Genomic DNA, 15,809 nt, shown 5'->3' on the forward strand with positions numbered 1-15,809 from the left:
CTTTATTTCTTTTTTTTTTTTTGCAGCTGCACACAGTTATGAACAAATACAGGCTTGTAGCCTATGCTTTTAAGGAAGGTCGACTGTTAAACACATTGGACTATCAGATTTGTCTGAGAGCCATATTTGGGCAAAACACTACTGTCTTAGACTTCTGGCAGTGGTGGCCATTGTATCTAATCTCTGAGCACTTTGTAATACTCATCCAACCTATTAAAGCCAGAGTGAGGTGCTGATGACGGTTTCCATCTTCAGGGTTTGCACGGCATGATCCACTAAGCCCTATTACAGATGCTGCTCAGCTTGTGTGTTGGCTTAGCGACCCTCTGTTCCTTCATTGGCTGTTGTCAGCATCCCGCGTTATACAACATTTGCCAGTAGACGATGACGTAGTGTGGTACTGTATAATGCCAATTTAGTCTCATAGGAATTTTAAGTGACCTTGTGTAATGTAGTCTGATCTTTTCTCATAGTTTACACAGTGTTACAGCTTGTTAATCAAAGTATAAATCAAGTCACTGTTTATTTCTTTCCTCAAGACCCCATGACTTTTTTTAGCGCAGTTTTCTTTCCTTGGTGATGTATTTTCTATTGAAACAGGAATTTAAGATGAGACATTTCAAAGGGTTTGTGTCTTTTATAAAATAGCCAATGGGCTTTAGTTACATCACAGCAATGAACATTATCCGCTATTTTCTAATCAGTTATTGGCAGTATTACAGGGAGGGATTTTCTCATTCTAGAAAGCATTTGATTTGAGATCTGTAGTGCAGGGTGAATATTTTTGCGCTGTTTTCAATAAAGTGTAAAGACTATAAATTTTAAAGGGATAGTTTACCCAAAAATGAAAATTCTGTCATTAATTACTCACCCTCATGTCGTTTCAAACCCGTTTTTTTTTGAACGAAGGTTTGAAACGACATGAGGGTGAGTAATTAATGACAGAATTTTCATTTTGTAAAAATTGGTGAACTAACCCTTTAAATGCTTATATCTAAAATGAATTTTTAGGAGAACACTAGCATATAGATGACTTCAGACACAGACTCAAATTTTGATTTAATGGGATCTGAAAGATTTTAAAAATGGTCTCTATATAAAAATTGCTGTCTGACTACTGCAGGCAAAATTACACACTAATGGCAGTTTTTTTTTTTTGGTGATGGCCTCTCAATGAGTACAGCACTAATATTAGTCATCAAAGTAGAAAGAAGTGGGCTGCAAAAGCATTGTTCTGTGAGCTTTGAGGATGCGTTTTTGGCTTAGGTTAGTAGAGAAGGATGTTTTTGCAGTGTCTGTACTTTCAGAGTCATGTGTAATTTAAAGCAAGCTTTACATCTCTAGTTCATCAGTAAACTAATTTTGCACAGAAATTACGGTATGCAAGTGGAAGGATTTTATATTTCCCAACTCTTGATGTTTGATGATAAATGATTCACACACTTACAGGATCCTTTTTTTTTTTTTTGCCACACTTGCCAAAAGTGGGTAAATTGGGAAATAATTTAACAGCCATCAATATGCCTCACCAGTCATAAACCTGTGTTTGGCATTACTTTTATGAATATTTTATTCATATGAGCATCTGGAATTTTAAAGTTGACACTTCTAGCCCTGGAAAAGTCATGGAAATGTAATGTACACTGGAAATGTAATGAAGACTGGAGTAATGGTTGCTGAAAATTCAGCTTTGCCATTACAGGAATAAATGTACATTTTTAAAATGTATTAAAGTAGAAAGCAGTTATTTTAAATATTTCAGAATATTACTGGTTTATTGTATTTGTGAGCATAAAAGACTTCAAAAACATTTTAGAAAATCATTACAACCATAAACTTTTAAACAGTAGTGTAATTCATTAAATCGGTTGACAGCAGTCACAAATGACTGGAAAAGTTCAATGGTCACTAGGTGTGAGAACCTTGATAGTACAATCAATATTGTGATGAAACCTTCCTGTTTGTTGTCCCCTAAAGCTGAAATGTGATCCATGTCAGTTTCATTCTTATATCACCTTTCTCTATTTTTTTCCAACCCTGCAGATTTTGGCTTTGGAAATTTCTTCCAGCCGGGAAAGCCCCTGGCCACATGGTGTGGGAGTCCTCCATATGCAGCTCCGGAGGTGTTTGAGGGACAGCAGTATGAGGGACCCCAGCTGGACATCTGGGTAATGCTGCTCTGCACTGATCTGACAAGCCAGCATTATCCGTGCAGGTTCACGCCGCAGTGTATTTGACAGTAAATGATTAGCGAGTCAGCTGACAGTTGTTTGTGTTACCACCTATTCAACCTTTGAGAACTCAGCTGTCCATGTGAGATAGAGATCAGATCATGTGAAAGCTCTCTTGCTCTCTATTTACTGCCATTAAAGGAAGAGTTTGCCCAAAAGTGAAAATCATTTACTTACTCTCAAGTCGCTTTCAAACACGTATGACTTTATTTGGTGGGATGCTCATATACAGTGAGAAAAGAGCAGCATTAACATTCTGCTAAACGTCTTTTGTGTTCCACAAAAAAGAAAGTCATACAAATTTAGAAAGGGTGAATAAATATTCATGTTTAGGGTGATCTATCCCTTTAAATGTGTGCACCTGTACATTTGCACATTGTAATCGTGTTATTCACCACTGAGCTGACGCTGTGTGTGTGTGTTTTCCTGCAGAGTATGGGGGTGGTTCTGTACGTGCTGGTGTGTGGCGCCCTGCCCTTCGATGGCCCCTCTCTCCCCATTCTGCGGCAGCGTGTTCTGGAGGGACGTTTCCGTATTCCTTACTTCATGACAGAAGGTGAGACTAGGAGAGGTTTTCTGGCAGCAGTTGCCGTTTTTTCATGAAATTCAAGCCTGGTCAATTAAAACATTCCATAAGTGCTTGGCTACAGTTTGTGTGTGTCTGGACTGTATAAAGAGGAACGGCTCTTAACTGCTCGGAGACGTTTAGCAGTGGAACATGAAATGAGTCATGATGATCCACCAGCAAACTAGTCATCCTGTACGTACTAGTCTATTAGTGAGGTTGACTGGTAGGGAATCGGGATGCTCTGATATTACAATTCTGGTCAATATCTATAAAATGATTATTTATTTTTATTCTGTTGATGATAAGCCAATTAAGTGCTATTATATACAATTAAATTTTAAATGCTACATGTGAATTTAAGCATCACAGCATTATATGTAAATAGGAATAATGGATGTTAATTTTGAGATTTGCTAAAATTATTAAATTATTAGTGTTTTCAAAGAGGAACTTGCAGGGAACGTTAGATGACTCCAAAGATAATCTACACTTACTGTTCAGAAGTTTGGGCTGGGTAAGATTTTTGAAAGAAGCTTACTAAAACTGCATTTATTCGCATATTGTAAAAATACTAAAATTTTAAATAGCAAATTATTTTCTATTTAAATATATTTTAAAATGTAATTTATTCCTGTGATGCAAAGCTGAAGTTTCAGCAGTCATTACTCCAGTCTTCAGTGTCACAGGATCCTTCAGAAATCATTCTAATATGCTGATTTGGTGCTCTAGAAACATTTCTTATTTCTTATCAATGTTGAAAACAGTTGTACTGCTTAATATTTTTGTGGAATCTGTGATACTTTTTTCAGGATTCTTTGATGAATAGAAAGTTCAAAAGAACAGTATTTATTTGAAAAAGAAATATTTTGTAACATTATAAATGTTTTTACTGACAATTTTGATCAATTAAATACATCCTTCCTGAATAAAATAATTACTTTATTTAAAAAAAAAAAAAGAAACTTTTGAAGGATAGTTTAAAAATAAAAATCAGGGAAATTAGCAATTAAACATGCAATAAATTAAAGTGGTACTGCTATGTCATGCATCCCTATTCACTAGTATATCTGAATTTTTATTTTTCAGTTTATATTTTTAGCATGGATTCCGCCGTTGTGTATTTTATAGTGTGTCAAGTCAGAGATAGTATTTTGAAAGCACGTCTCGAGATCTTGCTAGCTGAATTAACCCACTATGTAAATGCCCCCAAAGAAACGCATCCAATCATGGTCAAGTGAACCAGAACACCAATCTAATTATACAGGGCTTCCTTAAAACTGATTAGTCTACTAGTTGTTAACCCACCCACTTTAAAGTGGTTGACCCACACTGAGTAAAATCACAGCAGTTAACATTTACTCCACTCATTTTACAGGCAGAATAACACAAGCTGCAAAGGGCAAGATTGTGATCGAGATAGAAAGGAGGGCAAGAGAGATAAAGTGAGAGGGCATCGGGTGAGAGCAAGACAGTTCAGACTATCCTCGCTGGCAGTGAGCCAGTTCACGGTGGGCCGCTCTTGACGTAAGAGTCAGAATGTCACATTCGTTCATTCTACACAAGCTTTGCTCACTGTGATTAAACATGGATCAAGTAACCCGAGGAAGAGTGAACACGTTAACCTACCGGGAGAGGGGGCCAGTAGTAGGGGTCAGTTGACTTTATTCAAGACATTTAAACAATTAAGCCACGTTGAGACTTTTACCGCATAACTCAAGCCCTTGCAGGTCTCGGAGTGAAGCTGAGCAAATGAGAAGAACAGCGTGTGCTTTTCCTTAACATTTCCTTTTCAAATGCTCTCATCACACAGGATTTCACCCCTACGGAGTATCGAGCCCTCCTCAGCGTGCTCTTAGCCAAGAGTGCTAGTACACAACACGTACTACAAGCTACACACTACGTTACATGGTGAATACAGCACACGCACCGTTGGGAAAGATTATGAGCGCCTGGTGTGTTATACAGGGAGTTTTGGCTTGCTTCTCCGTGAAGGAGAAGTGCTTTTCCAGAATTATCCTGGTAGGTATAATGAGGACTCAAGATGATGGAACATTCAGGAACTTGCACAGTAATGGCATTATCTTCTATGATGTACTGTAGGACAACTGTCAGAAAAGCCCAACTTTCCTACGGTACTTAATAATTTGAGGTGAAATAAAATTATGGATAGGGAAGGTACTTTTACTTAGAAAAGTTTACACCGTAAAAAAAATTCAAACTGGCTTTAAAAGTTAAATCTTGTATAACTTAAAAAACTTGAAATTGGTTAAATTATTTAGACGAGTTAAAATAATGGAAAAACATTTGTTGCCATGACTTAATAATCATATAATTTTTTTATATATATAGGTGTCACCAGAAAAAAATGTTTTTATCACAAATATATTTGAAAAAAATCTTTAAAAAAAAAATTGTAATGGATGGATATTTCATTTTAATTATTTATTTATTTTTTCGTTTTATTCCTCCTTGTTCTTGCCATGAAAATAGTCTTTGCTGCTGAAGTTTTTATTAACATTCATTTTAATCCTTTGTTTTAACACATCTCTGAATTTACGCAGGAAAAAAAAATGTTTGTGAACAATCTGGATATCCAATTAAATTGTTCCTGAAATGCGATCTGAAGACAAAAGGAGTCTTACATTGTCTTTACATGGCAAAAGCCCTGCAAAAGCTGCATCTTAATCTGCATATATACCACAAAAGGTGCATTTAAGCTGTTGCATGCTGCATAGAGGCAGTGCATTTACACAGAAGTTTTACAGCTGGACATAATGTTTAAATAATGACGCTGCATCATTTGCACAGAACCAAAGCAGCATCTGATCCTCCTCTGATACTGGGGTCTTTGTTAAAGTCGACAATATTACTGGGACAAAGTTCTGTGCGCTAAACTTGAACTTTTTGGGTAAATATAAACATCTTTATGTTTAGGGAAACCAAAGCACTGCATACCAACACAAAAACGTTATCCTTACCATGATGGAAGAGGTGAAATGGTGTTAAGCTGCTTTGAACAGCCGAGATCAATGAACTCCAAGAGGAAACAAGACTCTGCAGCAGCTGTGTAAGATCTAAAGCTCAAAGACGTTGGGCCATGTTTCATGATTCAAAACATAAGTCAGTTGCAAAATTACTCAGACAGTCTGTGTTTTAGGATTTTGAAATTCTAGTCTTGGGCTCGAAAGGATAGTTTACTCAAAAAATTATAATTCAGTCATCATTTCTTCACCCTCATGTTGTTTTAAATCTTTATGCATTTCTGTGAAACACATAAGAAGATATTTAAGAATGTTGGCAACCAAATAGCTTTTGTTCCCATTTACTTCCATTGTATTTTTTGTTCATATAATGGAAGTCAAAGGAACCGAAACTGGATACCAACATTCTTCAAAATATTTTATGTTCCACCTAATAAGAAAGAAAATCATACAGGTTGTGATTTACAAGACGAGTAAATGATGACCGAATTTTAATTTTTAATTCATAAATATAATCTTCAATTTCCTCGCTAAAGCACATGGTGATTAAAAATCTATAAATATCAGTATAACAGCCAGTTTGCATCTGAAGAACCATTCATCCTAAAATCAAGGTATTTCCAGAGGGTTCACAAACTGTTCCTCACAGCTGTATTTATGCATATGATTTCTACATGAATATGGTAATAAGATTCTCTGATTCCCTCTGCTGAAGTGAGGGAGCCGTCGAGAGGAGGATGTTTCCAGCAAGACGACATCCCACTGTGTTCCAGCACAAGGAGTATTACTGTAGCTGTGTGGCTCCCTCTGTTTGCTCTAGTGTCTCGCAGGCTCTCCAGAAACCGTAAATGCTGCAGATTAACAGGATGAGCCAGTCTTGAATAAAATGGTCAGCAGCGAGATGCACAGAAGCATTGGGAACGCCTGCATCACCGCCAGTCCTGTGAAGTCAGTTTCATTCAGCCCAGCTGAGTCAGACATGGTTAATAGTCAAGGGCACAGGGACAGACAAAAGGCCTTGTGCATTCTCAAAAGGATAATGTGTTTTGGGTTTGTGTTAGTCCGACAGTGCAGCATTTGTTGGGCAGTTTTTTTTTTTTAGTTGTAGACAGACTGTTTCACAAATCTTTTCCAAAGCATTGGACGGTACAGGCTGTCACCACTTCTGAGTGTATATGCCTCAGATGCAGCAGTATTTACTGTGAAGCAAACACAATGTGACCCTTTCAGGTTGAGATTGTACAGAGCTGCTTTTCTCACTGCTGAAACAAGCACAGGACTTTCTTACTGCTCCCACAATTATGATAATACTTGACTAGTAATAATAATAATTTACTGGTAATTGCTATCAGAAGAAACAGTTCCTCTGCCAAGTAAACTGTAGGCTGTTTGGGTTTTGCAAAGCAACATAGCAACTTGATGCATTAATATGTGCTGTCGCATGTGTATTTAGGAATATTTTACAATGGGTTTTGAATCCTTGTACATTTAATGACCATAAATGTTTGGGGTTTTTTCTGCCACAAAGCTGTATTTTGTATTAGTTCATTAAATGTATCTCAAAACAGCTTTTAATGGGTGTGCTTAGACATGTGAAGCAAAACACCTAAAACCATAGTAAAGTGTTTTCTATTTAAATATATTTTAAAATGTACTTTTGTATATTCCTGTAATGGCAAACTGAATTTTCAACAGCCATTACTTAGACTTCAGTGTCACATGATACTTCAGAAATCATTCTAATATGCCGATTTGATGTTATTTATTATTGTTATTATCAATGTTGTAAACCTCACTCCCCTGCAGTCTTTAGTGTCCTTGTTAGCGCGCTTACCTCCTTCCTTCGAATCCCGCTTAGAGCGAGTTGAGTAGAACCAGAGGGGTTACATTGGCAAGTGTTATTTTTGTTCCTGGGTACAGGACGTGTCGTGTTTATCTTTTTCCTCTTTTTCTCTTTTATGTGCAGACTGTGAGCATCTGATCAGGCGAATGTTGGTGTTAGACCCCTCCAAGCGTCTGTCTATAGGACAAATAAAGGAACACAAGTGGATGGTGATGGAGGTGCCTGTGCAGCGGCCGATGTTATATCAGCAGACTGTAGAGGGGGAGGCTCGTGTGGGAGAATACAGTGAACAGGTGCTCCGGTTGATGCATAGCCTGGGCATTGACCAGCACAAGACAGTAGAGGTGAGAAATTACACACATTTCAAGAAATGAAATTGCATCCTTAATATTCAAACAGGCTTGACTAATGTGGCTCTCTTTTGATAATTTCTCCATCTGTTTTGCAGTCTCTTCAGAATAAGAGTTACAATCATTTTGCTGCTATCTACTACTTGCTGGTTGAGAGGCTAAAGGCCCACCGCTGCAGTTTCCCAGTGGAGCCCCGACTCGATGCCTGCCAGAGACGTCCCAGTACGATTGCAGAGCAGACTGTCATCAAGGTATCACTCTTCAAATTGCCTCTGAAAATGAAAATATTAACAGCCATGTAAATATGGACTTAGCCAACTAGTTGACTTTCCGTATCTCTTTCTCTGCACCGCAGGCGAGCAGCGCTGCTCCTCAGGTGAGCCTCCTGCCTCAGAACGTGCGTCTCCTGAGATCCCCAGCTGTGCCTCAAGCCCCTGCAGACTCCTTCACGTTCCCACAGTCCTCCTGTGCTACTGAACACAGCCTCATGGAGGAGGAGGTTGGGATTCCCAAAGTGAGTGAGAAATGGGTTAGAGGTTGAATTATGGGGGAATGAAGCTTGTGCTTCTCTTTGTAGCCTGATTATACATTGATTTTTAAAGCTTTTCACTGTAGCATAGCAAATGTTTCAGATCTTCTAAATTTTGAGTGTCAAAACATCATTAGATGAAATGGAAACCAAGAACCGATACCGACAAAAATATTTTTCCACTTTTTTTTTTTCAAGGGATTGATTGATGGGTTCGTGGATTGATAGATAGATTGATGGGCAGGTGGACAGATGGTAGATGAATGGTAGATGGATAGATATTGATTGAGTGATTGATTGATGAAAGACAGATGGATGGATGGATGAATGGGCAGATAGATAGATTTAAATAAAGGCTAAAGGAATTCAGAGGAATTTTGTTCACACATATTACATTTTTTATTTTCTTACAATGTCTTGCCCAGTGTCTACCATATATGCATTTTAGCAAAATCCCCCATAATCCCATTCTTGGGGGGTGTTGATTAGCTGGTACAAACATCTGTTGTTACAGAGTTGAATCTGACTGCTGCCCATTGAGTGCTCTTACACTCCTTCCCAACATTGCTGTTAAGCAATTCAGTCCTTCCAAGGTCAGGCAGTATGCCTGGCTGTTTGCTCGGGCCTCCTCATCACGCCTGCTCCCCGAGGAGCCTTTTGTTCAGAACCACCCTGACAGACGGCCAGATCGGCTGCCAGCTTGGCATACAGAACAGGAATAACAGCACAGGAGCCGGCCAGCTCTGCCACTCTATCTCCTCACTAGAGTCCTATATACACTGTCTTCATTTTTATCTGTCTGTCTCTCTCTCTCTGCTGTCTCTCTGAGACAGTAATCTGCTCTCTCCAAGACTCTTCTTACACGCACATACTTTGTTTTAATGCCTTTTGCGTCGATGAGGGAGAAGCTGTTTACTTTGATGGTTTTTAGCCTCAGTCATTTTGTCTCTATGCATCTCTGATGGTGAGGTGAGACATACACTGTGAGTGTGTTTCCCCTTGAGGCCGTCCACATCTGTTTGGCTTACATAAGCAGGTCAGTCTGCAGCCGTCTCTGGCAGTGACACACATTGGATGTGACAGCTGTCCATTCGCTCCAGCTTAGTCGTTCCACTCTTTCTTCTCTCTCTCATTCACTCTCACATACGCGCACACCACAGACTGTCTGGCTTTGTGTGCGCCGGTATTTTACCCTCTTCGGAAATGTGGAGTTATTGAGCATTCATGGCTTTCATACTGAACATTGCATCAGCCAGTTCCTCTTTTGAACAATGTGTTCAATAAACAATGTACAAAATTCCTCTTATTATAAAACTTTTATCTGTAAATGTCACCTGTATACATATATGGATGTTAGAGTTTTGTTGCAAGAGGAAATGTGTACATTGTTTCTTGAATACATAGTTTAGGAGAGGAAATAATTGACTCAGTAGGAAGTTATTTGGTTGGTATTTATTTAAATGGCATTTACGATATTTGAGTAGGATATTTAATGCAAAAAATCAAGTCCTTTCCAGTGTTATTTTAGTATCATTGATGTTATTATAGTTTTTGTTCATATTTAGAATTAGATTTTATTTTTATATTTTCTGTTTTCACTTTAATTTTAGTTAAAGGTTTAGTAATTTAGTGTTTTTTTGTCATTTTAGTCATTTTTCTCTTTTTTTTAAACTATGTATATAGTTTTAATTAATTTTTATTCATCAGTTTCAGTTAATTTAGTTTAGTTATTTTAGTACTTCAAGTTTAATTGAAAATGAAAAATGTTGTTTTGGCAAGGTTACATTTTCTTATATTTTATTTCAGTTTACATTTATTTTGTTTCAAATAACATTTTTTTTTAATGGTTTCAGTTTTAAATAACTAATAACCCTGTTTTTTTTTCATAATTTTTTTAATCACGAATTGATCAGGTCATAAAAAAGGGCTATATATGATTGGAGTGTGGACTTGGTGACATTAGCAAAAAAAAAAAAAAAGTTGTTTCAGCGGTGGAGCAAGTTATATCTTTTTAAAAGATTACAAAAAAAGTGCACAAAATAGTCTGTTTTCACACAGGTTTCCCCAAACAAGCCCCCATGTGCTATTGGCTGAACAAACCGATAGCCCTGCCCCAAACTCACACCATTGGTTGAGGCAGTGTTGCTGTTGTCAGGCTAGTTTGCTCTGTTTGTTCAAACTAACTGAGCAATATTTTGAAAGCACCATAGAGATGGTGTTTACATTTTGGGGGAAATAAATGGCTGCAAACGTCTTATTTATAGTTGTCTCTGCATATTAAGATGAGACATTTTTGCACTGAAAAATGACACACTTCCCCTTTAAGATCAGAGGAGGAATTGTGACACTCTCCAACATGAGATGTTTAAAATATGAAGCTTGATCTCACAGAGTACGACACAACCCCTGTTAGGGAGGGGACGGCAGGGATTACATAATTTGTTCAGAGTCTGTATAATCACACTGTTTGTGTGTGAAGGGGCCGGGCAAAATGATGGGCTGAAATGTAAAAAAAAAGAGAGAGACAGAGAGAGATAGAAGAAAAATAGAGAATCTGTGGCCGTTCTTTAACCGTGTGCTGGGATAAGAGCATTCCTGGCCCAGCATGCTGCAGGAAACTCAACTCATCCAGATGATCCATGTTGGTTGAGTGTGTGTGTTTGATGGCATGTCTCAGTGTACTCCGTCTGCATGAGGCTCTGACAGCCCTCTCAGCCAAAACACACTTCCTGTCCCTGCATTCCAGAATTCCACCCCCTCCTCGCCAGCTCACTCATTAGTTTGAGAGAAAAGCAAGAGTGAATGAGAGGGAGCAATAAAAAGAGGCAAAAAGGGAGAGACTGCAGTGCTTTTGTTTATTCTCACTACGTCCCCAAATCATTAAGGAATGTGTTCATGATGTTCAGCCTGTCATCACAAAGCACGTTAAAGTTTGTGTGTTTGGTGCTGACTGAGTGGAAATTTGCCTCAGGACTGTGAATGACTTATGAGGGCTGATGGGAGATTAGAACTTGTTCTTGGGAAATACAATGCTTGAAGGCAAATGTCTTATCTACAACACTGGTGTAAGTGAGAGTTCATCCAAAGAAAAAGAAACAACCAAAAAAGCTGTCATCTCCAAAATCTTTTATAGGAAATGCATAAATTGCATATATACTACATTTCCACTTCAGAGTAATAAAGAAATTAATTATATCAAAATATGACTCAATGTTTCAGGGTTGTGGCTTTATTTTTCGTGAATGTGTCTTGAATTATCCAAATTGCGACTTCACAGTTCTTAATTTCTTGTAATTGCAACTTAATATCTCTAAAATATGACTCTCTAATTTACAACCATGCTTTTTATCTCACAATATGATTTATATTATAAAATTATGGCTTTATCGTAATTGCCTTTGCAACTTGAGTTCACAAAAACACAACTATATTTGTCATAGTTATGAGTATATACGACAAAACTTAATATCTAGCAATGTGACTATATCTCACATTTTTTACTTTATTTCTCATAATAGTAACTATAATTCTAGAAAATACAACTTTATAGTTGCCATTTTTACTTTGTTTCTCACAATGTGACTATATTGTCACATGACTTTATCATAATTGCGACTTTATATACAGTATCACAATTGTGGCTATATAACTCACAATATGACAATGCTGTATCTTGCAGTGTGAATATATCTAACATTTGTGACTTTGTTTCTGGTAATTGCAAATATATTTTTTGTAATTGCAACCTTTTATCTCTAAATTATACATTTATAGACTTTTTATCTCAAAATGTGACATTTTGAGATCATGACTTGCATCATAATTGCAACTTTCTATCTCACAGTTGCAACTATTTCTCATAAATGCAACTATTTTGCACAGTTGTACAGTAACTATGGAACTTAAAATATGATTTATTATCTTGCATTGTGACTAAATCTCAGATTTGCGACTTTTAATTAATATCTCCCACTTGTGATTTCAGGTCCTCTAGAAAAGCTTTCCAAATACTTTTCGCTACAAAAAACATTATATTTAGAGATCTTTACATTGTTTTGCAGGTCAACGGCTGCATGCTGGACCCCCTGCCCCCTGTGGCTGTTCGCAAATCCAGTGCCTCGTCCCCCAGCAACATGATGGAGACATCTATAGACGAGGGCATCGAGACGGAGGAGCTGGACACCGAGGATGATCATACCCATGTCTTCAATGCCTATCAGACGGCCCGCTTTGGTCAGCGCAGACACACGCTGTCTGAGGTCACCAATCAGCCAGGAATCATGACCAGTGGAGGTGGGTGTGGCTTAAGGGTAACCCGCAAGGTTATAGGTTCAAACCAAACCTAACTTCATTATCCCTGTACCAATAGTATCAGTTTGGATAAAAATGACGATGAAATCACAATCATCTGTTTCATAGGTGTTAAGATGATAAATTATTGTCACCTCTCTGTTTACGCAGGTAAACTGTTCAGCGTGAGTCATAACCCCTCTCTGGGTAGCGTGGACTCCGAGTATGATATGGGCTCCATGCACAGTGACCTCAGTCTGCTGGAGGATGCACCCTCTCTTAACGAGGTGGTCCTGGCCAACACACCCATCACCCGCATGACTCCGCCCTTCATCAGCGCTCGGCCCGCTAACCCCACCATGCAAGCGCTGAGCGCCCAGAGGAGAGAGACCCACAACCGCTCTCCCATCAGCTTCCGCGAGGGCCGCAGAGCATCAGACACCTCACTCACACAAGGTGAGCAGCATCCTGTGATTACAGAGAGACTATATACACAATCATTTCAAAAGTTTAGATTTTTTTAGACAAGATTTTTTAAAAGAAATTAATACTTTTATATTGCAGAGATGCATTCAATTGATCAAAATGACATTTACAAAAGCTATTTCAGATAAATGCTGTTCTTTTGAACTTTCTATTCATTAAAAAATCCTGAAAAACACTGTTTATGCATAAATATTACAGTAATACACGGTTGTTATACTGATAATATAATTTATATTAAATATAAACAAATAAAATAAAAAATTAGTAAAAATATTAAATAATTTAAAAATATGCACAAGTTTCCATGTTTACTAGTGGTCTCAGGACGATTGGATCCTACTGTGGTATGTGTCTTGGATTCGATTTCTCTTTCTCTCACACTTACTGTTATTTTCACAAACTATCTCTACCTGTTTTTCGCTTGTTTTGTGTTTTGAGTGAATCAGAATTGATTAGCCACGTTAAGTGAGGTCACATGGTAGAACCGCACCAGAGCAGTCAGAGGTGGCGTGGGCCTGAGGGATTTGAGAGTCACTTCCTCTGTTCTGACACTCCCATGTGAAAATTCATCACCACACATGGATGTGGACACTGGGGGTGGAACATCATCTGATGATCTGTAAGTCATTCGGAAATAACAGTGCTATTATTCATAATCTTATTCCTCTCTTCATGTAGGCTTGGTGGCCTTTAGACAGCACCTACAGAATCTGGCACGGACCAAAGGTATCCTGGAGCTAAATAAGGTGTATCAGCAGATGGGCTCTGGAGAAACCCTTTCCCTGGGGCTGCTGAGCGCTCAGGCCCATCCACATGACTTATTGGATCCTGCACTACAGGTCAGTCCACCAGGGAAGCTAACCTGAGATCGGTTTTGTAGTATCCCTTACAATCAGGAATGACTAATGCAGAGGTTTCAAACTGGGGGCCGCCTGAAGAAAAAAAAGAAGGCTAAAAAGAGGTTAACATAGTAACTAATTATATTATTATGTGTTTTTTTTACACAGTTACCAAATTTGATTATATTACGGTTTCATTCTGCTTTCAAAACTGGTAAAAAATTCTGAAAAAATTAAGTCCTAGTTTTAAAACATGAGAAATAATAGACAAGTCTGTATTTATTTTAAAGATGTATACATTTCATATTTCTATAATAGTGTGTAGAAAAAAGATAAACTTTCTATATTTTCTATATATTTATCGCTCTCTCTCTCTTTATACAAGACAAAAACATCAAACAGCACAACTGTTTTCTTGAGCATCAAATCAGCATATTAGAATGATTTCTGAAGGATCATGTGACATGTCTGTTAAGTAAAATAATTAAAATAAACTTAAATAAAAAATCATCACAATTATTTTATTCTATTGACAGTCCTAATTCATAAACAAACAATATAAATAAATATATATATATATATATATAATTATTTTTTATTTATTTTTATATTATGAATTAGGAATAGAATAAAATAATTGTGATGAATAAGGAATTAAGGCCCTTTCCCATGACTCCAATTAATTGAATTTTATGTACTGGAATGTTGATGCAATGGTTGCATCATTGCAAGGTTGAAGTGATCCAAGCGCTGTGCGTTACTTTGGTTGAAAAGTGTCAGAATGCCCTTACTTCTACCCTTCTAACCTCCCTACTGACACACAGACAGCCCTGCTTATGTAATTACAGGAGAAGAAGCAGCCAATTGTCAGTTGTTTACTGTCCATCCGGTAAGCCCCCTGAATGCGGCCATTGTTGAGTAACAGGCTGGTGACTGGTGCCCAATGCTCCAATGCAGGCTCACCAAAGACAGAGATTTAGTATGAATCAGTGAATAAATACTTATGGGAATAACACATAGGGATACCGTGCAGGGCAGGCGCCACTGTCTAGATGAAGTCCAAGAAAAAAATCAGCTCTAAATCGAGTTCATTTTACTGGGCTAATATAGCAGTGAAAATGATCTTCCATTAGAGGCATGTGGCATTGTGAGGATTAGCTACTGGAGCAGACTGGCATGTTTTTCCCAGAATCCCTCTGGGTCAGCGGACAGCTATTCGGCCTTTTCATAACCAAGTAATGAATTCATGCATTTGAGTGCACAGCCGTCAATGTGGCTGCCTAGCGAGGCGCTGACATGTTTTCTGTGTGTTTGTATGGTTTGTGCAGGAGGAAAGAGGTCACCAGCACGACATGGCTCTGTGCTCAGGTGGAACACACCCCGCACTGTTATCAAGGAGACAGAGTCTGGAGCCGCAGTACCTCTCTCACAGAATACAGGTGACGCACCTTTATTTCTGCCAATTTTAGCTCATCTGAGATGTGTGTACACTTATAAAGCACATTTCCAAAGCCTCATGGTCTATAGGAGTTGGTTATTAATAATAGTTTAAGACAGACATGACATAGCAAGATCCTACCAACCAACAAGAATACCTTAGACACCACAATTTATTATTTAATACTCTAGCGGTTAGTGAATGGGATCGAATCTGACTTGCAACATTCCTCATTTGCATTCTCCCCCCCCCCC

General features: G+C 38.0%; 1 protein-coding gene across 1 annotated transcript in view; it reads left to right on the top strand.

The window, feature by feature from the left end:
• LOC107657230 (serine/threonine-protein kinase SIK2-like) overlaps positions 1–15,809 on the top strand; it is a 36,641-nt gene that overhangs the window by 18,860 nt on the left and 1,972 nt on the right. Inside the window, exons 5-13 of the mRNA XM_016445255.1 lie at positions 2,044–2,168; positions 2,664–2,787; positions 7,747–7,967; positions 8,072–8,224; positions 8,329–8,487; positions 12,564–12,795; positions 12,964–13,248; positions 13,957–14,117; positions 15,446–15,556. Of these exons, the coding sequence (XP_016300741.1) occupies positions 2,044–2,168; positions 2,664–2,787; positions 7,747–7,967; positions 8,072–8,224; positions 8,329–8,487; positions 12,564–12,795; positions 12,964–13,248; positions 13,957–14,117; positions 15,446–15,556 (1,571 nt within the window). The remainder of the gene's footprint in view (positions 1–2,043; positions 2,169–2,663; positions 2,788–7,746; positions 7,968–8,071; positions 8,225–8,328; positions 8,488–12,563; positions 12,796–12,963; positions 13,249–13,956; positions 14,118–15,445; positions 15,557–15,809) is intronic.

Source organism: Sinocyclocheilus anshuiensis, unplaced genomic scaffold (assembly GCF_001515605.1).
Source record: "Sinocyclocheilus anshuiensis isolate Anshui unplaced genomic scaffold, SAMN03320099.WGS_v1.1 scaffold139, whole genome shotgun sequence".
NCBI lineage: Eukaryota > Metazoa > Chordata > Actinopteri > Cypriniformes > Cyprinidae > Sinocyclocheilus > Sinocyclocheilus anshuiensis.